The sequence below is a fragment of the Cherax quadricarinatus genome, chromosome 4 (genome assembly GCF_038502225.1).
Source record: "Cherax quadricarinatus isolate ZL_2023a chromosome 4, ASM3850222v1, whole genome shotgun sequence".
In the NCBI taxonomy this organism is placed as follows: Eukaryota; Metazoa; Arthropoda; class Malacostraca; order Decapoda; family Parastacidae; genus Cherax; species Cherax quadricarinatus.
The window spans coordinates 63,618,543-63,644,105 of NC_091295.1; the positions used below are offsets into that span (position 1 = coordinate 63,618,543).

Sequence of the window (25,563 nt, forward strand, 5' to 3'; positions counted from 1 at the left end):
TTCTCGGATAACGTAGAGACCGAAACACATCTAATTGTTATGTGCATAAGCTTATTAATCTATTATCATGGAATATAGATACAGCAAGCACGTTAAATTGATCTCACTTAAAGAGATTAATTAGCCTCACTTAATAAACAAGCTTAGATCGTTAACTTAGGGATGCAGTGTTTTGGTGTTCACAAGATTGAGTTATACTTCAGAGGTGAAGGTGTTCACTAAAATTCTTCAAAATTCAAGACTATTCAATCAAATACAGTTTCGAAAAATCTTTAAATGGGATTTCTAGTTTATGGACTGCCTCTGAATTTTATTCTTTCTGACACTCGGATCAATGTATCTCAGGACTAGCTTATTCAGGAGGTGACAACTGGCTCTTCCTCGCATGGCGGTATCTAAAGGGAAGCTGCCATAAACAATATTTTGACTTCGTCTGATGCTGTGAAAGATGTGTTCTGTTCTGTATACGTTAAGTGCTACTCTAGGATTTGTAAGTCGTTTAAGGAACCCAGAGTTGCGAGGTTGTGAGAGTGAAAGGCACGTATATGACTTGCTACAGCCTCGCCTCACGTATGTGAGTAGATGAATGTTTGTTTCGGGGAAGAGTTACTGGTTGATTGTACACATTATACGGATCTAGCTTGGCTAGGAGGCGAAGACGCTCTCTTTTGGCCAGGCAGGAGCTGCCTGGCTCACACTTAGTATGAGTCTGCTGCTATGCTGAGTATCCACCTAGCCTCCACCCATATACCTCCTCTCAGCATCCACCCTCCACCCATTACCCAGCACCCACCCACCAACCACCCGTCACCCACCACCCACATTACACCAATCACCCACCACTCACCATCCATCACTCTCTTCACTCACCACCCCCTCCACCCACAAATCACCCTACATCCACCATTAACTACCCACCATTTAACCATCACCCAGCACCAACCCTCCACTCACCACCCATCATTATTCAACCATCATCCACTTTCCACCCACTACCCTCCAACCACCATCCACAACCCAACACCCACCAACCACCTACCAACCAACCTGCCTACCAACACCCTGCCACCCGCCACCCTCCACCCACCACCCAGCATACACGGCAGCTGCATGATAATGCAGCTGAAAGATGACATAAACAGCACTAGCGAGAAGATGAAATTCACAACAGCTTTGAGCAGATGACGCACACAGCAGCTGCGAGCAGACAACTTATATAACAGCTGCAAGCAGATGACGCAAACAGCAGTTGATATACACATCAACTTAGAGCGATGGCATATACAGTAGCTACGAGTAGATGACATACACAGCAGCTGCGAGAAGAAGACATGCACAGCAGCTACGAAATGACATGAACATGACATATACAGCATCTGCGAGGGGATGACATATTATGACATGCACTGCAACTTCGAGTGATACCATACACAGCAGTTGCGAGTAGATGACATACACTTGACATACACAGCAGCTGCAAGCAGATGACATACACAGTAGCTGCGAGCAGGTGATATACACAGCAGCTACAGACAGGTGAAATACACAGCAGCTAAGAGCAGGTGACTTACACAGCAGCTTCAAGTAGATGACATACACAGCAGCTGCAAGATGGCATACACATGACATACATATCAGCTGAATGTAGGTGGCATACACAGCAGCTGAGGGTTAGTGTTACTTGTCATAGGTTGGTAAAAGTGTCAGAGGTCACAGCTTGGTGAGAGACAAGTGCTACAGCACTGCCTCAACGTCTCGCCATAGGAAGCCAGTGCCACATCTGCATAATTAATGTAAGGTCAGTTGGCCCTGACTCCGTTCTGGCCCCCATGCCTTTACTGCTAAATCTTCCTCATATGGCTTGACGACTCCCGTTTGGTACTCCCGTTGGTTCTGTTTTCTACCTGTTGAGGCTCTACTGTATACCTCATGTGCCCTTTTCTTTACCTCCTGTACAGGCTCAGTTGCGTACTTTCTGTTGAGGTTCTGTTATGCCCCTATTGTGGCTTTTCCTGTTGAGGCTGTTTGTGTACCTCCTGTTAAGGTCAAGTATATCTCCTGTATAGGATTTGCTGTGTATCTCCTGTTGAGGTTCTGTTGTGTATGTTGTTGAGTTACTGGTGTGCACTTGCTCTTGGGTACATACTGTTGAGAAATGGTTTACCAGCTAAGGTTAAAGATTGAATATAGGGGGAACTTAGCTTGGTAAGACAGCTCATCGCTTGCACAGCCACCCCTGCAGGCGAGGTCTTGAGAAGTCATAACCACTTTGCAACGGGCTGAAATAGAGTATATTATGTATGATTATAAATTATCCCTATGGGGTATTATGTCAGCATATATCAGACACTGACTGCTGACAACACTTACTTGTGTGGACTCAAAGGTCCACTTATCACCGGGGTTTATGATAAGTGACTAACTCGCAGTTTTATACTCAACTGCGCAGTCAATAGTAGTACATCACGAGTTAGTACACTTACCTGGATATATGTATCTGACCCGTAGTTACTCCCGGATATCCGATGTCTTGATTGAAGAATAGTGGTCTTTGAAGAATGTCGCACTACACTCTGTTGGATCGCAACACTCGTTGTTACACTGTTCATCAATAATTGTTCACACTATAATGTCACTAAAGAAGCTGATCACACTTCTCTGTAAGTGTTTATTGAGATTTTTTTGTGCAAAACACACGGAACAGTGTTCTTTGTTGGTTATCCCGGTACGTCAATGTCTCTCTCTCAATAGAGTCAAAAGTAATCTGACCTCACAGCCTCCTACGCCGCTGCAATGCCCCTAGAACATAAAATAAAAGCTGACCTGGTATTTTTTGCTTCCTTGCCAAACTTCCTCCATGAAGCAAAGCAGAATGCTTGAATCATGCTGTCTTAAGCATAGACAACACTGTCCACTATCTTTACCATGGTAATAAAGTGGGAGCAGGATTTTCCTTAACTGTCCTGCTAAAGTAAGAGATGGACTGTCTGTTATTAAACTACACTTTGCAACACTGGACTCTCGCTTGACCATGTCACATACTCGTATTGCATCTGGGATCAATTACTTGCTGTAGTAGTAAACAAGATGTTTGCCCCTTCTGAGAGGGCTGGGCCCCCTCAGGGCTGAAAGGGGCTGAAGGGGGCTGATACCCCCCTCCTGGAGAAAATTTCTCCACACTTACTGTCAGTGACGGCACCAATATTCTCCCTACTGGCTCATTCTTCTTAATATCTGAATCCCCAAAATTTATGAGCCCTTTTTATTAATAATAATTATATAATAATAATAATAATACGGAGTTAGTATAATTTTGTAATGTAAATTTTGTTGACGAACGTTTAATCGCATAATCACATAGTTGCTTCAGTAAATACAAGAGGACCATCGCATCAGACTGTTTTCTATTTAACTTATACTGTTTATACTGTGCATATAGAGGAATATATACAGTGCTTATACGCAGTTTTAATCCATGGATGGGAATTATAATATTCCATACAGGTAAATTGCTTCTTTATGTCCCTCGTGCACTAAAAACTCTAATAAGAAATCAATTTATACCAAGGCATTTAGCCATAGCTGTTCTGCACCGAAAATCATCTAAATAAAATAAATTAGAAAAAAACTTAAATTGCCTTAGCCCTTCTGGAATTCAGAAGCGGCTCAAGAATAAAAATTTTACACCGTCCCACCGCAGAGACATCTGGCAGAGGAGCCACAAGCCACCTGGCGGCCATTAAAGCAAACTTGACGAGATAATAAATCGCAAATATTTTAAAGTCTGGTCCACGTGAACGCGTGCGAACATTATTACGAGTTTTAAAATCAAATTTTAATAACATTTCAAACTAGTTACTACGAACAGAGGCTAATATATCCTATTATTGGCAAAAATATTGGACTACACAGCCACCATTATCACGTTTAATTAATGATAATGTCCAACTTGTATTTAAAACATCTGCGCACATTAATATTCCAGAAAGCCAGCAATTAAATAAATTTATAAAATGTTTGTATTGTTCGAGACTATTTATTAACCTATTTACGTTGCTAACGGTTATATCTATAAATATATATCAATAAAAATAATCTTTTGAGTTCAGCATCGTTTTGTCTTTACAGGAAGGTCAGCCTTGAGAGGAGTTTGTTGACACTCCAAAAGTTATGAAACCTGTATAATTGTATTAATTACGTCATGTTTGTGATATCACTAGCAGCTAAAACAACAATATTATTAATAATATTAATATTAATAAAAAATAATACAACGTCAAATACTGTATATCTGAACTACAGTTCGTAATGATTTGATGTTTAATTCCTTGATCTTAGCCACCACTTTATATTGACTACCACTTGATCTTAATCGCCACTAGATCTTAGCCACCACTTTATATTGACTACCACTTGATCTTAATCGCCACTAGATCTTAGCCACCACTTTATATTGACTACCACTTGATCTTAATCGCCACTAGATCTTAGCCACCACTTTATATTGACTACCACTTGATCTTAATCACCGCTTCATATTGATCACTACATTATCTTAACCGCTAAAGTCAAATGCTTAATTAGGTTTATAAGCTTTCGTCTGCACGAGGGTCATTAAAGCTGCAGGTAACCTGTTCGTAACCAGTCAAGAATAATTTAATCCCTAAAAAGAGGGATTAAAAGGTCTTTCCCTAAAGCAGATTAAAGGAAACTTTCAGTGTGTATACACTGAGAGACATAAGCTTCTCTGTGTATATATCATCTTCTAATGCAAAATTAAATGTGACATAGAAGAAGTGGAAGAAATTTAACCCAGTTTATCTATACTTTACGTAAGTGTTATATTATGATAATTAGTGTTAACACATTTATTGAGGAAAATAGTGAATTACCTGGAGTGTTTACCTGGAGAGAGTTCCGGGGGTCAACGCCCCCGCGGCCCGGTCTGTGACCGAAATGGAAATATTTGTTACGAAAGTGAACTGAATATGAGTGTTAGACGACACAATAAACAACGAATGTCAAATATAATTTTCACCTTCAAAACTGTGATTATAAACAAAAGATACAATGCCAAAGCCAATTCTTCACCCCCCCCCCCTCGAGTGTAAGAAAATATACATATTAGCCTGTTGTTGACAATAGCGAACGTTAAATTATTCTGTGAGGGTCGATGAAAGGCTATTAGAGTCTGAAGAATGGCACGCTGGCCTCCGAAAATACCTCTGTAATTGGAAGTGATTTATTCTTTATTTTATGGATTCTGGGAAGTTTTTGTGCATTAGCTGATTACGACATAACTTAGCAGTATTTACTAATTATACATTCTCGGACATTACTCAGTAGTATGTCTTTGGTTTGTAATGAATGAGTATCATATCTTGAGCTGTGCACTCTCATTTGCAGGAGGTTAGACCGGAAGGCCAGCGAAAGGGTTTGATAATATGACCAAAAGTTCCACTGAGTGTGTAATCATATAACCAAGACCCGCAACAAGAAAATTTTTTCGCATTTACCTTAAGAAAAAAATAACCATCTTTGCTTAAGTGTTAGTCCATTAACTTATAAACTAATGTTACTCTAGGTAGGTCTTATTCAACTTTCTTTGACTGCATTAATTTATATAGGTATATATTTAACAGTAAATAAGAATATAGATTTTGATGAGTTTTTATGTTTATAGTGATACCTAAATAGCTCTTAAAGGCTACAGTTTTGGTCCTTCTGAAATATACATGAACATTGAAGCTATAGATATACTTGATGATTTGATAAGATAGTCATTGGTAAGTCGAAAAGTGCAGTATCTTGAGGCGGTAGTAATCCTAGGATGGATTACTCGCTAGCAATAAAGCTGCCTTGACATATTTATTTTTTTCAAAAAGTGGTAAATATTTTGGCCTCACAATTGCGCCTATCAGCAGTACCCTAAAATAACTATTTATAGAGCGAGGGTCAGTGCTCTTGTATGTATTTGCTGCTCTGGTGGATTGTGTTGCATCACAAAGAAACTCGTTTAACTTTTGTATTTCAATAACAATGAACTATGCAATCTATTGTTCATGAAGTTAAAACTACAGGGAAGAAACTCTTTAAACAAGAAGCCATTAGACATTTTTATTATGGAATATTCAACAGCGAGAGCAAGTAAGCGGATCCCCAATATACGCCAGCAAGGGCTCTGGTGGCCTGGTGGTTAACGCTCTCGCTTCACACGGTGAGGGTCTGGATTCGATTCCCAGCCAGAGTAGAAACATTGGACGTGTTTCTTTCCACCTGTTGTCTATGTTCCCCATCAGTAAAATGGGTACCTGGGTGTTAGTCGACTGGTGTGGGTGGCATCCTGGGACACTGACCTAAGGAGGCCTGGTCACAGGCCGGGCCGCGGGGGCGTTGACCCCCGGAACTCTCTCCAGGTAAACTCCAGGTAAGGGCTGAGGTACCTGGCTTCCTCTTCCTAAACCTAATAAATAATGAGAAGTGTCTTCGATGAGTTAAAATTCTCAATCTGAAGTTATTAATTTATACTTGATAATATTTATTATATCAAAGCACTTTTAAAAGCCTGTATGCTATTTTTTATGACTCAAGAAATCGTAATAGCACGATTGGAAACAAACCACGTTAAGGATGACGTTTGAACCTAAGGCGAGTCGTAAAACTCCAGGCGAGTGCGTAAGCCACTCACCGAGTGGCTTACGAGTGCGTAAGCCACTCACCGAGTGGCTTACGCATAAAAAGCAAAGTAAAAGAAAGTTCTCTATATTAACAATTAATCCTTTCAATAAAAGAATGACTATGTTGCGTTGTCTTAAGATAATGGAACACTGAACAAGGAAAAACTGTTGACAAACAAAAGCAACTTCAATATTTGCAGTATAATTACTGCTTAAAACTGACGCAGTTTTAAATTAGTGTCAACAAATCACAGTGTTTCATTTTATTCAGGTTTTTTTTTTTACAAAATATTCATCGTCTTTTTCAATTTTTTCAATGAAGTAGAAAATATTGCATACCCTTAGTATACCTGGAGAGAATTCCAGGGGTCAACGCCCCCGCGGCCCTGTCTATGGCCAAGCTTCATGGTGAACCAGAGCCTAATCAACCAGGCTGTTACTGCTAGCCGCACGCAGTCCAACGTACGAACCACAGCCCGGCGAGTACAGGGTGAATCTGAAACAAAAGTATAAGTAAGAAGTAAACAAATAATGTGAACAGTCAAGTAAACAATAAACTGTCTTCCGACTCTGATAATAAACTGTTCTGAGATACTTCCACCAATAAGTGGAATTCGATTTTCCCAATATGTATTTTATGTTTATTGTCAGTGGTTAAGGATTGAGACACTTATGCAGCATATGAGAATCTTTATTCAGGAAACGTTTCGCCACACAGTGGCTTCATCAGTCCAATACAAAGAAGAAGGCGTAAGGAGAGGAGGAGTATGAGGTAATCAGTCCCTCAGCCTGGAGTCGATGTGTTCAGTCCATCAATCTGATGGACTGAAGCCACTGTGTGGCGAAACGTTTCCTGAATAAAGATTCTCATATGCTGCATAAGTGTCTCAATCTTCAACTTGTCGGTTTTTCAAACCATTCATCACACATTGTCAGTGGTAAACTACGGTATTCTAGTCACCTCTTCAAGTGATACATAGAATGTTGTGTGAGGCTGAGACAGACATCAGGTTTATCGAACATCGTTTTAATTTTACTGGAGTGAATTTCTGTGTGGTGTAATTACAGTAGTGAATAGGACAGAATATGTGTCCTACCACGTGATATAGAACACCTAAGTTGGTAAATATGCCAAACCATGCCACGGGCGGGATAGAACCCGCGATCAGACCCTGATCGCGGGTTCTATCCCCTCCCATGGTATGGTTTGTTTGCAATCGTGTCATTACGATTTCGTGAGTCGTGGTTAATATGCCGATCGTAGGTCTTGCGAAGGGAAGGTGGGTTGCGTCTGTCTCCCGTGGTTTACACTTTGCTGGACGCAACACACTAGGCACCTCACCAAGTGTACATGTAAACATGTACGTCTCACAAGTGTACATGTCTTACAAGTGTACACATGTAAGAACTGCACACGACGTTTCACAAGTGTAGATATGTGTACAATTCTGACTTATATACACTTGTTAGACATGTACACTTGTGAGACGTGTACACTCGTGAAATATACACACATGTTCACTTGTGGCACATGTATACCTGTGAGACACGTACACTTGTGACATGTGTACACTAGTAAGACATGTACACTTGTAACACGCGAATGCTTGTGATACATGAACATCTCTGACACGTATACACTTGTGAGACATGTACACTTTTGGCACATGTAAATCTGTGAGACGCGTTCACTTGTGAGACGTGTTCACTTGTGTCACGTGTACACTTGTAACGCATGAACACTTGTGAGTCATGTACACCTATAACACGAGTGCAATCAGGTTAGGTAAGATTTATCAGGAAACAGGACAAGTGTTTCTTGACTCTGGTCTTAGTCATATGATGACCCGCATTTGGAGCTTTTGGTCATCTGACCGAAGCCTTCCACTGGCTTACCGGTCCACCCCTTTAAAAATTATGGTTATAATTATAACCATTTCATATATCGAGTACATTTGTGTCATGAGTACAGATGAGACACGAGTACACTTGTGAGAGGTGTCTGAGGACTGGCTGGCGACACCGACTCAGTAAAAAATAAACATTCTTCTTGCCAATTAATGCGATATTAATCTAAACATTCAAAGTTTTTTGTTCATGTTTGTTCATGGTCCAGCGGCTAACGCGACGGTCTGGAGTTTTGAGACTCTCTGATCGCGGGTTCTATTCCCGCCCGTGGTATGGTTTGTTTGCAATGGTGTCATTACGATTTCGTGAGTCGCGTGTGTATGTTTACTCACATAACTGTGGTTGCAGGGGCTGAGCCACAGCTCCTGGACCCGCCTATTCACTGTATGTTCTTGCTTGGATATTGCTTTTCTAATCCCACATACAACGTTAATGTGTGTTATATGGAAGATGGTCCGTCCGTAAATTGGACTGGACTAGAAATCCCCTAAAACAGCAGTCGTCAGCATTTCCTGTTTAACAACCGAGTAAACTCTTCCGTCTCTCTCTCTCTCTCTCTCTCTCTCTCTCTCTCTCTCTCTCTCTCTCTCTCTCTCTCTCTCTCTCTCTCTCTCTCTCTCTCTCTCTCCCACATTTACTACGAGGCTATCAAGACGTCGCTCAGCCATTAGAGTGAGCATCAAATAAGCCTTTACTACTGGACACGTTTCTCACAGAGGTACAGAATTATCATCGTTACTAATACAAATCGATGAAAATAACACTCCGTGCCGGAGCTCGTTGAAATTTTGAATGGAGTCGAGAAAGTTATCCATCCAGTTAACTTTGAATTACCTATAATTTAAAAAAAATGTGATTATGTGGTAGTAATGTTGATGGCCTCGTTAATTAGATGTAAATGCGATGAATTGTTTAAGTAACAAAATATCTAAGTTGTCTTTAGCAAATACATATTATATGTAGTGTGTAGAAACGATACTTCGAACACTTCAACAAGGAAGCGAAATATCTCTCAGATTCATCTCATCATTTCATTATAAGCGATTATTTACATTATCTAGGCAGGGTATGAGCACCTAAAGTTGTCTATTGAAGATTTGCATGTAACGTCCTAGGTTAATGAGCTACCATACTGGACGTCAAGGCGTACTGGAACGCCTTCACATATTATGCCCGTGCTGAGATTTTTCTAATCCTTGTAAATCTTTGTGGTATTTAATGCTTGCTATGTTATTAGATACAATAACTGAGGTAATAAGTCAAGCCTAACATTCCATCGGTTTTCCTAAGAATTGAGAAAGGCGAGAAAGATGTATATCTGCCTTGAATTGGAAAAGCTGTGAGCCCAACAGCCTATATAGAGAACTTTTTTAATAATAATAATAATAATAATAATAATAATAATAATAATAATAATAATAATAATAATAATAATAATAATAATAATAATAACTGTAACAGCAATTTCTTATTAACAATTTTCATCTAGCTCTAATTTTTGAAAACACTCTGTTGCCTTAAGCAAGAGGGTCAAGGCGGCTGAGTTGTCTGTTTGGATGCCTGAATAAAGCTGTCGATGGCTTGGGTAAATTTAAAGCAAAAGCTCTTGGTACGTAGTCGTTGAAGTATTCTAAGAGCGCAGAGAACGATGCTGGCCTAACATTTGACTTGTTGAGAGCTTCGTTTAGCTCTTTGACTTCTGTAATAACTGTAGGCAAAGAGTTCTTACTCTTATTTATTGCATCGTCAGCTGACACTGGTCTGATACAATGCTTCTTGACTGTATTCGTTATGTTATAATCTGTATTCCTGGCATAATATTCTTGGTTTAACGGCACCAATTTCATCATAGTGTCGAAGCCCATTTGTAAAACTCTTCTGAGTATGGAGGACTGCGGATTACATGTGAGCAAATCTCACCCAAGTTAGAAATGTGATGCATTGTCAGTTGTCACCGTCATGGAGCACACCAGGTGACAGCTGGTACACATTGTCAGTTGTCACCGTCATGGAGCAGACCAGGTGACAGCTGGTACACATTGTCAGTTGTCACCGTCATGGAGCAGACCAGGTGACAGCTGGTACACATTGTCAGTTGTCACCGTCATGGAGCAGACCAGGTGACAGCTGGTACACATTGTTCTTCGTCCCTCTTAGTTTGAAATTCGAAGTTTCTGCAGAGAATTGTTGATGAATAAACCACATGTGCAAGAACTGGGTTGCAGATTTCTTATTAATCTATACCTGGAGGGCATTCCGAGGGTCAACGCCCCCGCGGCCAGGCCCATGACCAGGCCTCGAGGTGGATTAGAACCTAATGAACCAGGCTGTTAATATTGGCCGCACGCAGACCAACGTACAAACCACAGCCTGGCTCGTCAGATACTGACATTACATCACTACTCTAATGTTAATTGCAGGTAAAGGATATCAACCTATCCTTGCAATTTAGAATTCATTTCCATGTACAGTGCAATATGTCAATTTCTACATGATCTAAACAGCAGTTTTTTTTTATATCACTTGGCAGTTATTCTAGGATACGTTAACCTAACTTAATCTAAGTTAACTATAGTACATACATGACAAAGAAATGTGTCACAATTACTAGGTAACAGCGCTACCGTAACACTTCACCGATGTCAATATCATCTATTGTCATCCATAATAAACTTGGCAGTAAAGCTATGGTCATTATTGTTTGAACATTGCAAATATTTAAAAATTAATTTATGTTGATACTGTATAACTTTGTTACAATGGTCCTTTTTGATACAGGAGAACCATAGAGTCTTGGTACCGAGGATACCTTCTACAGGTTAATTGCTAACCTCTGGCCCACTTTATGGGGATCATTTATTTCCACTAGTGGATCCTACCCACCTGTGACCACGTCTACAACTACTGCAATTTTCCACCTCTTTCACTGGCTCCACTATAAAAGGCTCCGTCTTCATGTTCTGTATCAGATTTAAAAAATACCTGCTGTACAGACGGAACATCTTCCCATTAAAGATACTACACATTGCACATGTGTCTTATCAACTTGCTGACATTGCATAGCCTTTATTCAATGGCTTCTGTAAATATCTTCCACAATGTTCAGCCTTCACTTGATACTGTTTGGCTCTCGAAACTCATCAAAGGTATATCATACCTCTGAGATCGTCAGAGTTAATCATAAGCTTCTCACTAACACATAATCGCGTGGTTGGACGTCCATTAAGGCTGACAAGAGTAAATGGACGGACTTTAGTCACAGGATTGCAAAACCTCAATAGCTAAGTATACATAGATTATATTTTAATTCCCATTTTAAGGATTAAAGCAGACTTAATGACTTTTTTTTTACAGATGATAGGCATCAAACCCAACAAAATTTCTTGGCAACATTAATTATATTAAAATACTCATGATTTTCAAGCATAATTCTTATCTATAATTAATCATCACTCGATTATATATCTTTACTAGAACTATAATGACAGCTTGAGTAACACTTATTTCTGTAGTATAATTGATATTAATAATAATAATAATAATAATAATAATAATAATAATAATAATAATAATAATAATAATAATAATAATAATAATATTGTTATTATTATTATAATTATTATTATTATTATTATTATTATTATTATTATTATTATTATTATTATTATTATTATTATTATTATTATCATTATTATTATTATTATTGGATATTCATCATGAAATTTTGAAGAGGATAGGAAGAACCGTCCAGCCTGGCTATCTTCGAGCCCCGTGAGAGCGGGGATATATAGCCCGGTTACTCACACGTGATCGCTAGAAATTGTAACTAGAGTCCATCCCACGCCAGGGATGTAATCCATCCCACGCCAGGGATGTAATCCATCCCACGCCAGGGAAGTAATCCATCCCACGCCAGGAATGCAATCCGTTCTACAACAGGGATGTAATCCATCCCACGCCAAGGATGTAATCACTCCCACGCCAGGGATGTAATCCATCCCACGCCAGGGATGTAATCCATCCCACGCAAGGGATGTAATCCATCCCACGCCAGGGATGTAATCCATCCCACGCCAGGAATGCAATCCGTTCTACAACAGGGATGTAATCCATCCCACGCCAAGGATGTAATCACTCCCACGCCAGGGATGTAATCCATCCCACGCCAGGGAAGTAATCCATCCCACGCCAGGGATGTAATCCATCCCACACCAGGGATGTAATCCCTCCCACGCCAAGGATGTAATCCGTTCCACTATAGGGATGTAATCCATCCCACGCCAAGGATGCAATCATTCCCACGCCAGGGATGTAATTGATCCCACAACGGGGATGTAATCCATCCCACGCCAGGGATGTAATCCATCCCACGCCAGGGATGTAATCCGTCCCACTCCAGGGATGTAATCCCTCCCACGCCAAGGATGTAATCATACCACGCCAGAGATGTAATCCATCACACGCCAGGGATGTAATCCATCCCACGCCAGGGATGTAATCCATCGCATGCCAGGGAATGTAATCCATCTCACGCCAGGGATGTAATCCGTTCTACAACAGGGATGTAATCCGTTCCACTATAGGGATGTAATCCATCCAACGCCAAGGATGTAATCATTCCCATGCCAGGGATGTAATTGATCCCACGACGGGGACGTAATCTATTCCATGCCAGGGATGTAATCCATCCCACACCAGGGATGTAATCCATCTCACGCCAGGGATGTAATCCATCCCACATCAGGGATGTAATCTGTTCCACGCCAGGGATGTAATAACTCCCACGCCAAGGATGTAATCATTCCCACGCCAGGGATGTAATCGATCACACGCCAGGAATGTAATCTGTTCCACACCAGGGATGTAATCCATGCCACGCCAGGGATGCAATCCATCCCACACCAGGGATGTAATCTGTTCCACGCCAGGGATGTAATCCGTTCCACACCAGGGATGTAATCCGTCCCACGCCAAGGATGTAATAACTCCCACGCCAAGGATGTAATCATTCCCACGCCAGGGATGTAATCGATCATACGCCAGGGATGTAATCTGTTCCACACCAGGGATGTAATCCGTTCCACGCCAGGGATGTAATCCATCACACGCCAGGGATGTAATCTGTTCCACGCCAGGGATGTAAACCATCCCACGCCAGGGATGTAATCCGTTCCACGCCAGGGATATAATCTGTTCCACGCCAATTATGTAAACCATCCCACGCCAGGGATGTCAGAGGATCTCACCTTCAAGGATCACAACAATGCCACTATCACATCTGTTAGGAAACTGATAGGATGGATAATGAGAACATTCAAGACAAGAGATGCTAAGCCAATGATGATCCTTTTTAAATCACTTATTCTCTCTAGGCTGGAATACTGCTGTACATTAACATCCCCATTCAAGGCAGGTGATATTGCAGAGCTAGAGAATGTACAGAGAACCTTTACTGCACGTGTAAGTTCCATCAAACACCTTAACTACTGGGAGCGCCTGGAAGCACTTGACTTGTACTCGCTAGAGCGCAGGCGAGAGAGATATATCATAATCTACACCTGGAAGATTCTGGAGGGACTGGTCCCTAATATGCACACAGCAATCACTCCATACGAAAGCAAAAGACTTGACAGGCGATGCAACATACCCCCAGTGAAAAGTAGGGGCGTCACTGGTACACTAAGAGAAAACACAATAAGTGTCCGGGGCCCAAGACTGTTCAACAGCCTCCCACCAGCAATAAGGGGCATTACGGGAAGACCCCTGGTTGTCTTCAAGAGGGAGCTGGACAGATACCTAAAGACTATGCCGGATCAGCCGGGCTGTGGTTCGTACGTTGGATTACGTGCGGCCAGCAGTAACAGCCTCGTTGATCAGGGCCTGATCCACCGGGAGGCCTGGTCGTGGACCGGGCCGCGGGGACGTTAATCCCCGGAATGCCCTCCAGGTAGACTCCAGGTAGGGATGTAATCCGTTCCACGCCAAGGATGTAATTCATCCCACGCCAAGGATGTAATCATTCCCACGCCAGGGATGTATTCCATCACAGGCCAGGGATGTAATCCGTTCCACACCAGGGATGTAATCCGTTCCACGCAAGGGATGCAATCCATCCCACGCCAGGGATGTAATCCGTTCCACACCAGGGATGTAATCCATCCCACGTCAGGGATGTAATCCGTTAAACACCAGGGATGTAATCTATTCCACGACGGGATGTAATCCGCTCCACACCAGGGATGTAATCCGTTCCAGGCAAGGGATGTAATCCATCCCACGCCAGGGATTTAATCCGTTCTACACCAGGGATGTAATCCATCCTACACCAGGGATGTAATCCGTTCGACAACAGGGTTGTAATCCGTTCCACATCAGGGATGTAATCCATCCCACGCCACTGATGAAATCCATCGCACGCCAGGGGTGTAATTCGTTCCAAACCAGGGATGTAATCCGTTCCAAGCCATGGATGTAATCCATCCCACACAAGAAATGTAATTCGTTCCACTCCTGGGATGTAATCCATCCCACGCCAGGGATGTAATCCATCCGACTCCAGGGATGTAATCCGTTCCACACCAGGGATGTAATCCATCCCACGCCAGGGATGTAATCTGTCTCTCGCCTGGAATGTAATCCATACCACGCCAGGGATGTAATCCATCCCACGTCAGGGATATAATCCATCCCACGCCAGGGATGTAATCCGTTCCAAGCCATGGATGTAATCCATCCCACACAAGAAATGTAATTCGTTCCACACCTGGGATGTAATCCATCCCACGCCAGGGATGTAATCCATCCGACTCCAGGGATGTAATCCGTTCCACACCAGGGATGTAATCCATCCCACGCCAGGGATGTAATCTGTCTCTCGCCTGGGATGTAATCCATACCACGCCAGGGATGTAATCCATCCCACGTCAGGGATATAATCCATCCCACGCCAGGGATGTAATCCGTTCCTCGCCTGGGATGCCATGGTCACCGGCTTCTACAAAGCCGATTATTCTTCGGGAGTCAGTGAGGTGTTTTGTACTTAATTAAAAGCTGTGTCAGTATTGTGTTCTTGACGAACTTAACAACACACTGTTATTATTACTAATATTATGTTACTGGTTTCTTAAGCAGTATTATGTGAACGTTATGCGAACGTTGAACATTTGCTTCCTGGGAATTATGTGAACATTGAACAATGCTTCTTGGGCATTATGTGAACGTTGATCATTGCCTCTTGGTCATTATTGATCCCTTAAGCATTCTTAAACTAATGATCAAAATTTTCTCATTATTATTGAACCATTAATATTATTAATTTGCTGACTATTATTGTATGTTGGAATTTATTTATTTCAAAAATGTTATTGACCTGAACTTCATTCTTCCTAAAACATTACTGATTCCTTGAATATTAATCAACATAAACCTTTCTTTTGATCTATTCAATAAAGCATAATTAATCCCTTGAGTATTATTGAGCTGTTGAATATTATTGATGTTTACCGTTATTAATTCTTTAAAAACATTGATTCCTTGATCATTATTGATTCTTTGAGCCTTATATATCCCTTGAATGTTATGGGTTCCCTTAAAAATGGATTCCTTCAATATTATTGATACCTTCAACTTTTTGATTGCTTGAATATTATTTACCTTTTTAGCGTTATTGCTCATGATTATCATTGGTTACCTAAACATTATTGATCCTGTGAACATTAGTGCTTTTTACAATTTTTATTAATCAGCTGAGCATCTTTCAATGCTTAAGTATTATTTACCCGATGAATATTATCGAATTTTTACGAAATAATTTGGTTCTTAAGAATTATTGTTTTATGGACATTAGTAGTCTTTTAAATATTTTTGCTCCGGTGAACATTAATGATCAGTTGATCCATTATTGATCAGTATTAATCCATGAAAAATTGTTGAACTTGAGCATCATCGTTTCTTTAAACAATATTCGTCACTGAATATTATTAATCACCTAGACATTGTTAATTTCTAAACCATTATTGATTCCTGGAGCAAAATTAACCAATGTAACCAAATTAATCTCAACAGTGAAATGAAAACTTAAATATCACTGATCACTTGACTTTACTGATCAAAGCATTATTGATTACTCCCCCTTGATTGATCCCATGAAGCACTACACTACACCCGCATCCACTCACCTCATACCATCGTGACCCTCCACAACGCCACAACACGCCTGATTAGGACTGACCTCTGACTTATGCCGTACCCTGACTCCGTTCCATCTCGTGCTTTATACCCAGGGATTGCAAACTTAACATGTTAGGCATAATTCGTGTTGTCCCACATGCCAAGCAATAGCAAATGTTTGCTATAAATGCGACAGTTCATCACAAGTTTAATATATTTCTTTGGTGCTAAATATTTCTTAATGAAGATATACTGGTCAAAAATTCCTTATGACAGAGCTTCAGCACGTTGCACTCTAGCAAGGTTATCTTGTCTTGCTGAGGTTTCAGTTCATAGAGGATAAAAACAATTTTAAGAAAATACTGTTTGTCTGAGCTCGCTGAATGACCAACAGATGCAAAACAAATATCAACATTAAGAGTTGTATCTTTCTGTGTGTATACGTCGAGTTTTTTTTTTTATTATTCTTATCTGAAAGATTAAATTATTGTTGACAGTGACTAAGATTGTTGAGTTAATGACTCTCGCGCAGTCAATTAACCTCAAACCAAATACATATGACAATTATTATTGATTTAGTCGTGGAGAAGATCTAAACCCGTAGGGATTATTCATCCCCTTGGAGCTGGCAGGCGATGAGGTTCGATCGAAGTTGAAGATAGCTCTAGTTCCTCGGCTCACGAGCAATTCGCTTACATTAAAAGCATCCTTCATGAGGGAACAGCGAAGACAACTTCACGAAGTCTAAACACACATTATACTCCTCCAACAACTCGAGGAATACGTTGCATTTGCTTTCAGTTAACTGTCTAAGATATTTCATTAGTAAATAAGTAATTAATCACTGTCTTTCTCTTGATAAAAATATGACACTCAAATGATACGTTGAATACTTAACATTACTGTATCACATGTTGACAACAACATATCACATGATAATATTAACGAGTTACCTGTTATAATTAACGTACTACATGCAAGGCTTTGTAACTCATTGTCGATTCTTTTCTATATTTACGCAGTGTTTAACTGTAATGTAGGGAATATGTGCATACCTGTTGATAACTATGACTTAATGTTTAAATTAGGCCGGTGATAACTAAAACGTTATGTTACGTGTGCCTGTTGATAACTATAACGCATTTGCCTAAAGAATAAAATGGCACAATACCGTGACTGGAACAATGCACAGATAAAGGAGACTGAAACTCGGACCATAAACTAGTTAATGATCGATGTTGGTCCATAACGTCGTCTTAGGTTTCAGTCTCGTATATGTGGGTTATGTGTGTATTTACATTTATCTGTGTTGATAACTATGGCCTTATGTTTACGTGTGCCTCATGATAACTATAATGTAATGTTTACATTTACTAGTTGATAACTATGATGTAATGAATAAATGTGGAAGGTGATAACTGCTCATTCGGAAACTTTTATATCTTCGTAATACACCAAATACAACGATGCTTTGTAGGATTTAATGTAATGATTGCAATTTATATTCAAAATTCTGTAAAACATGACTAGATATTTTTCGCTTTTCTATATCAGTTTGAGATCGTTTATAACGGCATCTCATGAAATTGGCATCAGAGATATAACTGAACTTAGGGAGCTACAGGGATTCCCATTTGCACTGTTTTATTTTCAATGATATATCAGGTTGACGTTAACTCTCCTTAGACTGAACCAAGAAGGAATTAGAGTTAATAAAAGACTTGGCGCCAAACACGCGACCTCATGCGACCTAGGTTTGTTTAAGATAAGAACGGATGTTAATCGATCATTGGCACTTTTTTTGTGTTACTTAAGCTAGCTAGCAAATGTCTTCTAAAGGACCACAGCTTACACTAACTATAGTAACACTTAAACAATAATCCAGGAAGGGAAGCAAACAGCTGTAAGAGGCACTCAGAACGGAGATCATACGTGAAGACGTGATCTGGGTGAGGGAGGATACAGCTGTGAAACTGACTTGAGACTAGTAGACCACATCTTAGATAATGACTTAGGAGAAGACTAAGTGCAGAAAAGTAACTAAGGGACAACCACACACGGAAAAATTACCACAGAGATGGACAGCCACATCTGGGAAAATTATTAAGGATGGGGATCACTACACATGGGAATGTTACTTAGAAGGCAGACAGTCATATACGAGAAAGTTACAAAGAAGGCGGATAGTTGTATATGGGGAAAGTTACTAAGAAGGCGGACAGTCATATGTGGGAAAGTTACTAATGAGGGGTTACGATCACACATGGGAAAGCGACTTAGGAGGGGAACAACTATGTGTAGGAAACTGACTTTGGAAGTTGACGGCTATAGCCCCAAAATAACCTGAACAGCAATTAAATGTCCGAGAAACGGAGGCAGGAGAGATAGACCAAAACACAGCAAGTGACACGAAACTACAACGCAAGGGAAAGCAAAAAAAAAGGCAGGAAGCTATGTTAACATGAAGTGTGATCTGACGAGGTGAAAGCATAAGGCTGTTTTATTCCCTGTTGACCTGTTAGTTGACCTGACGAGGTGAAAGTATGAAGCTGTGTGACTCGTGTTGACCCGAAACTTGATCAGGTGAGGCTGAAGAATGAGGCAGGAACCTGTGTTGACCTGAGAAATAACCTGACAAGGAAGCATGAGGTAGTATGAATCCTGTTGACCAAAGACACATCTTGACGAAACGGCAACAGACGGCTGTGTTGTCCAGTGTTGACCAGGGACGTGACCTGGCGAGACTGAAGCATGAGGCAGGAACCTGTGTTGACCCGAGACGTGACCTGACGAGGCGGCTGGTAATATTGCAGATCCTCTCCCGTGACCACGTGACAGTAGCAGTGGATGCTGTGGTATACTACAGAGTGCACGATCCCGTCATGGCCGAGAACAATGTGGAAGATTACAGGTAGCCAGGCGTGGGCCCTCCAGTCCAACTCCAGTTTTATACTAGCCATCCCCCCCTCCATCCCCGAGCTCCATCCCCCTTCTATCCCCCCACAACCGTTACCCCCCACCCTAGCCTAATGGTCCCTCTTCAGTGTCACCTTGCACACTACAGAAGACATTAAGGCACTCCGGGGACCTTTCGGCTAAACTGTTGTGGGGTGGTCCTTATATATATATATATATATATATATATATATATATATATATATATATATATATATATATATATATATATATATATATATATATATATATATATATATATATATATATATATATATATACATATATATATATATATATATATGTATATATATATATATATATATATATATATATATATATATATATATATATATATATATATATGCATATATATATATATATATATATATATATATATATATATATATATATATATATATATATATATATACATATATATATATACATATATATATATATATATATATATATATATATATATATATATATATATATATATATATATGTACATATATATATATATATATATATATATATATATATATATATATATATATATATATATATATATATATATACATATATATCCTGCGGCAGTCCCTAGCTTGCGGCTAGCCCAACGGTCCCTCTACCGAACGGGAAGACAACATAAACACAGACCTGCGGTATACACGGACGGTTGGGCTATACTGCTGGTGACCCGTTCATTTGTTTGTTACTTTTATTGAGTGAATGGTGACAGCGTTACTAAGTCCCCCCGTGTGGCAAGGCTCGCGGGAGTAAATGTTGGTAGCTCAATGGTGTGACTCTCTAGTGCCGACGGGATCACTTCAGTAACAGCAGCATGTCACTATTTGCTCCTCTGACACTGTCAGTAGTTTGGTGCCCTTTTCTGCTACTGTTGCTGTTTCTGCTGCTGCTGCTACTACTGCTTCTGCTGTTGCTGCTACTACTGCTTCTGCTGCTGCTGCTGCTACTACTACTGCGTCTGCTGCTGTTGCTGCTGATGCTCTTACCTTTCCTTTGATACTACAAGTGCTAGCTCCTATTATCCTAACATGGTATAACTTTTCACCGCTTTACTGCTAATCCTCTGCCTGATATATACCTTCTCCCCCCCCCTCTTCTTCGCTTACTCTGTGCTTGACTCCATTATATTTCTTTGCATCCTCCTTTTTTTCTACCCTGATCACCTTTTCTCAGCCAGCCCTTTGTTACTGATGCATGCTGCTGCTTCTGTTAGTGGTGTGGTTAACGGTGCTGTTTCTACTGGTCTGATCCTTGCTGCTGTTGCTGCTGCTGTTGCTGCTGCTGTTGCTGCTTCTGTTGCACTGCTCTTGATACAATCAACATACCCGAACAACCGCACCCGTCATACTCCTCCAGTCCTTCCCTTCCCGGACCCCTCTCTCAACACTGGTCTATCCTATTCATAACATGTGAGCTGTGTGTGTGTGTCTTCCCACAAGCCTCCGTTGTCCTGTCTTCCTTTATTTTCTTCAGCACTCTCCTTATTTGTCATCTCAATGCGTCTTGACACATACACACACTCACTCTCCTCTTTCTCTACCCCTCTCTCCCCGTCTCTTCCTTTCTCTCTCTCTCTCTCTCTCTCTCTCTCTCTCTCTCTCTCTCTCTCTCTCTCTCTCTCTCTCTGAGGATCTCTTCCCTCGGACTCTCTCCTCACCCACTTGCTTTTCAGATACTGTCTCGCGACTCTGTGACCGTGTCGGTGGATGCCGTTGTTTACTACCGTGTGTCGGACCCAATTATGGCAGAAACTAACGTAGAGGATTACAGGTACACGGCAACTTAGGCAACGCCACATTCCTTCCATGGCAGCGCCGCTTTTGCATCTCTCGTGGTTGCCATGTAACACTGGTGTGTGATCTATGATGAGAGGGCAATAATGATAACTGAAACTGGTTGATACAACTTTTTTTCACAAACGACTTGCAAAAATCTCTAATTAATATTTAAAGATTTAGTTCAATGTATATTTTTCTTTCTTATTAGTTTTGTTTATTTCGTGTTTTTGTTTTGTTGTTTCTTGCTTTGAGGTACACCATATGGGTCTAATCAATGTACATGCTTATTGTTCTATTTTCCGTTTAAATATACAGATTAATAAATACCAAGTGGCATCAAGGAGTCCAGAACTTGTCAGATTTTAACATAATTATCAAAGATGCTTTCATTCATAGCTTAATTCTCTTGTAAGAGTACTATCCATCACTGCCATGATGCCTCGAATCCGAGACGCAGAGTCATCACGGGGGAGTATGCGCCTCATGTTAGAACTTTGGCTGTTCTTGATTTCCATTGGTGGCGTAAGGTTATGTTGTACTGAAGGCCTGTTCCTCACGTAGTGGCTCTCTCACTGCATGGTGCACTTGATGCTCAAACCCTTGTCGTGTTTTCAGAGGCCCTCGACCCCTTCCCCCATCTCCGTTCCAATGTAAGTTACGTTAACATCTACAGTTTAGGGGTCACTAACTCGGGGCCCGTAGGCCGGATGCTGCACCCGGAAATGTTTTGTGGGGCCTTCTGAATCTTTTAGAAAAAAATAGAAATAATATTACTGCATATTTATTAAATCGATAGGTAAAAGCAGATCTCGTGTTCGTGTTTTCGAGAAAAAAAAATGAAGAGTGTACAAGGCATGTGTGTTGGCAGTAAAATTATTGTGAAAACAGTTATAATACCATGATAAATTTAATAGAGGGATTACATATCTTAATTAAAATGTGGCAAATTACGAAATTAAATGCAGTTTGGCTTAATATCAATAATTATAGTACTATATACATAATAATATTACATCTTGGATGCACACATAAATTGCCAGTCATTGTTCGTTCTATTTCACATGCTCACATGAAGCTGCCACTGTTAGACAGTCACAATAACCACACGACTCGAGTTTCCTGCCCAGCCTTAGACCTTAATGTATGTAAGTGTTAGGTATAGGTATATTAAACTGAAACGACGAAGGGTACAGTTAAGGGAGGCATAGTGAATGCAAAGAGGCACGGTGTAGAGTGGGAGCAACAGTGAAAATAACAATGAAAGTGTTAATGTGACAATAATCCTTTTCAGGCTGCTGTTAAAAAGACGACTACAACAAAACCCTCTTCGTCAGACAAAAAAAAAAAAGTAGGAGACGAATGCTGAGCATTCAGTAAGATGTGCATTAATGATTATCTTATATTTTAAATAACGAAAAAGGCATTTGCCTGATACGCAGCAAATTAAACGGAACAATGAATCACGTAACAAGAAGTACTCATGTTGCAAGGGAAAGTACGAACAAACAAGTTCACTTTTATCTAACGATGCATATCTTAACAGGAAAAGTCTTCAAAGAGCATAATGCTGAAAACGTATCTCCTGTGCAAGCTAGCTATCACGTAACCAAATATATCACCCAAACCAGCAGACCATTCACTAACAGGGAGTTTATGAAGAAGTGCAGGTGGAAAGTAATAGAGGAAATGTACATTGACAAGGTAGTTTGTATTGAAAATGTACGTTTATCTGTTTCTACAACCTCGAGGCATGTTGATGACCTGGAAGAAGAGTTGTATGATACAATGACAAGGCAACACTTTTTATACATTTCTTTTTTCACCAAATGAGAACAACACTAATTTTCAAAATTTTGAAAATACGTTGTGTGCTTTGCAAAGTAAATAAAAGATACTGCTACTATTGCAGAAAATGTTTTCATAATGACGAACGAGTTCGTGAGCAAATTTAACCTGACTTGGTAGAACCTGAGTAGTTTAACAACTGATGGTGTAATGAACATGACTGAGAGTAAAGCTGATGTAGTTACAAGAATTAAAATGGATCGAAAATGAATACTGAATTCCCCATTAAGTTTCATAACAGTATTCACCAGCTGTTTTAGTGCAGTAAGGTTCTCCGTGCCGGAAACGTAATATGTTGTTGTCTCATACGTAAATTTCATTAGACATTATAGCTAAAACTTCGCCAGTAATTGACATGTTATCACAGAGAAAAGAATAGGTTAAGGCCCGTTTTCTTGACTGGAATTAATTTGGGAATGAACTTCTTCAGTGATATAATAGAACATTTATATATTTTAATTCTAAGATTGCAGGGAAAACTGGTATCTGACAGGTATATAGAGTTGAAAGTTTTTGAGTGAAAGATTATTATATTTATAAAGTAGATCAGTTAATGTAGTTTTCACACTTTTCCTGTTGTAACGAACTCTCATCCATAACAGAATGGAATTTACAGTGACTCAGGAAAAATAAAGCAAAGAGCTAAAGCTCTTGCAGAGATTAAAATGATTCATAATCCATTTGAAGTTTCACCAGATGACTCAAAGGGAGATATTTCAGATGGAACTCATTGATTTTCAAATAGTGATATTTTCAGAGGTATTTACAAGGCGAACACTGTTTTAAAATTTATGGAAGCCTACCTGACATTTTTAAATCTGAAGAAGTTTCCTGCAGGTCTATTTTACAGTTTTTGGCAGGACATTAATGAATCAATTTTGTCCAAGATAAAAACTGTTAATTCAAAGCTTTGGTCAATACTTGCTGATAAATATTTTCACAAAAGTTTATGAGTCATGAACAGTAAACATAACGTAATTGTCGTCTTTGCCTTACTGCAGCCTCAGGTATCACTGCAGCCTCAGGTATCACTGCAGCCTCAGGTATCACTGCAGCCTCAGATATCACTGCAGCCTCAGATATCACAGTAAGATTAAACAAAGCAGAATCTTTAAGTGAGCTATGACTATCCTTTTAACTTTAATTCACATGTGATTCAACTTTAATAAAATGTTATATTCAGTCTCACTTTCCTTTATTTGTGAATATATCATATTTTTAAATGTGATTTAGATTTTTTAAATTGAATCTCATTATTATTTCAGTATAATAAAATATCAGTGAAATCTTAAATTGTATTTTACTTATTAGTTAATTAGATAGTGAAAATAATGATCATCTTGGCAATGAAATAATTGATTTCTGAAAGAAATACCCTGAATTTGATTCGTACTCTCAGTTTACGAGGATATTTCTTATTAATGCTATTAGATGTCGGTTATCTTAGTGGCTCACTTGAAGACAATGTTGGGGACCACTGAGTGCATTTACATAGTCTACGCACCACTAGAAACTTAACTTCATCCTTCAGTTTTGTTAAGCAAATCTGAGTACATTACCAATGTGCTGCTAACCTCCTCTTAAATTATAGTACCAATTTGGAAACAAAAGGCAGGTAGCTCACTTACCAAAAAATGGGAAAGGAAGGATGGGTAGTCCTTACCACATGCCATACACGTTTACTACCGGACACGAACACACTGATTCTAGTGTATCTCACATCTCCAACGGTATATAAAACAGTAGGGATTACAACCCATTCACATTTCTTTTATTCTGGCCAAGGAAGAGCCACGTTACATACCTTTCATTCCTGTGATGTATCTTGAAGCCCTCACTGTATCATGTGGGGAAACTTAAGTTCTGTAATAGCTTATTACAGAATTTGGCTTTCGACAAATATATCCGGGTTTAATATTTTCTTTTTCCTTACAAAGTATATTCATGGTGCTTAACACACTGATGTATATGTATTATTATGAGGTAAGGAATAAGTTTCATAGTAAATCCATGAAGTATATTAAAAATTTACTTGCCGCTTCTACACTTGTATTTTATTTTGCTTATATTGTTCATGATCACATGTTTGTATTTTAAACACAAAGGTGAAAAAACAACAACTTTGGCATATAACAATTATTTCAGATAAAACAAACATTAAAAAAATCAAACGTATAAGCTTGCTGCAGCTGCAAGAA

At 39.7% G+C, this 25,563-nt stretch overlaps 1 protein-coding gene across 12 annotated transcripts in view; it reads left to right on the plus strand.

Moving 5' to 3' along the window:
* The window catches only part of LOC128684495 (band 7 protein AGAP004871), a 1,214,601-nt gene that overhangs the window by 1,022,477 nt on the left and 166,561 nt on the right, over nucleotides 1-25,563 (plus strand). For 3 of the 12 annotated variants that reach the window (XM_053770702.2, XM_053770697.2, XM_053770700.2), the window contains one exon: nucleotides 21,415-21,512. The exons of 7 other annotated variants lie outside the window; for them this stretch is intronic. In XM_053770702.2, coding sequence (XP_053626677.1) covers nucleotides 21,415-21,512 — 98 coding nt within the window. Of the gene's footprint in view, nucleotides 1-19,567; nucleotides 19,666-21,414; nucleotides 21,513-25,563 lie in introns of all 12 variants that reach the window. 2 more of the 12 variants (XM_053770698.2, XM_053770701.2) reach the window with 1 other exon arrangement.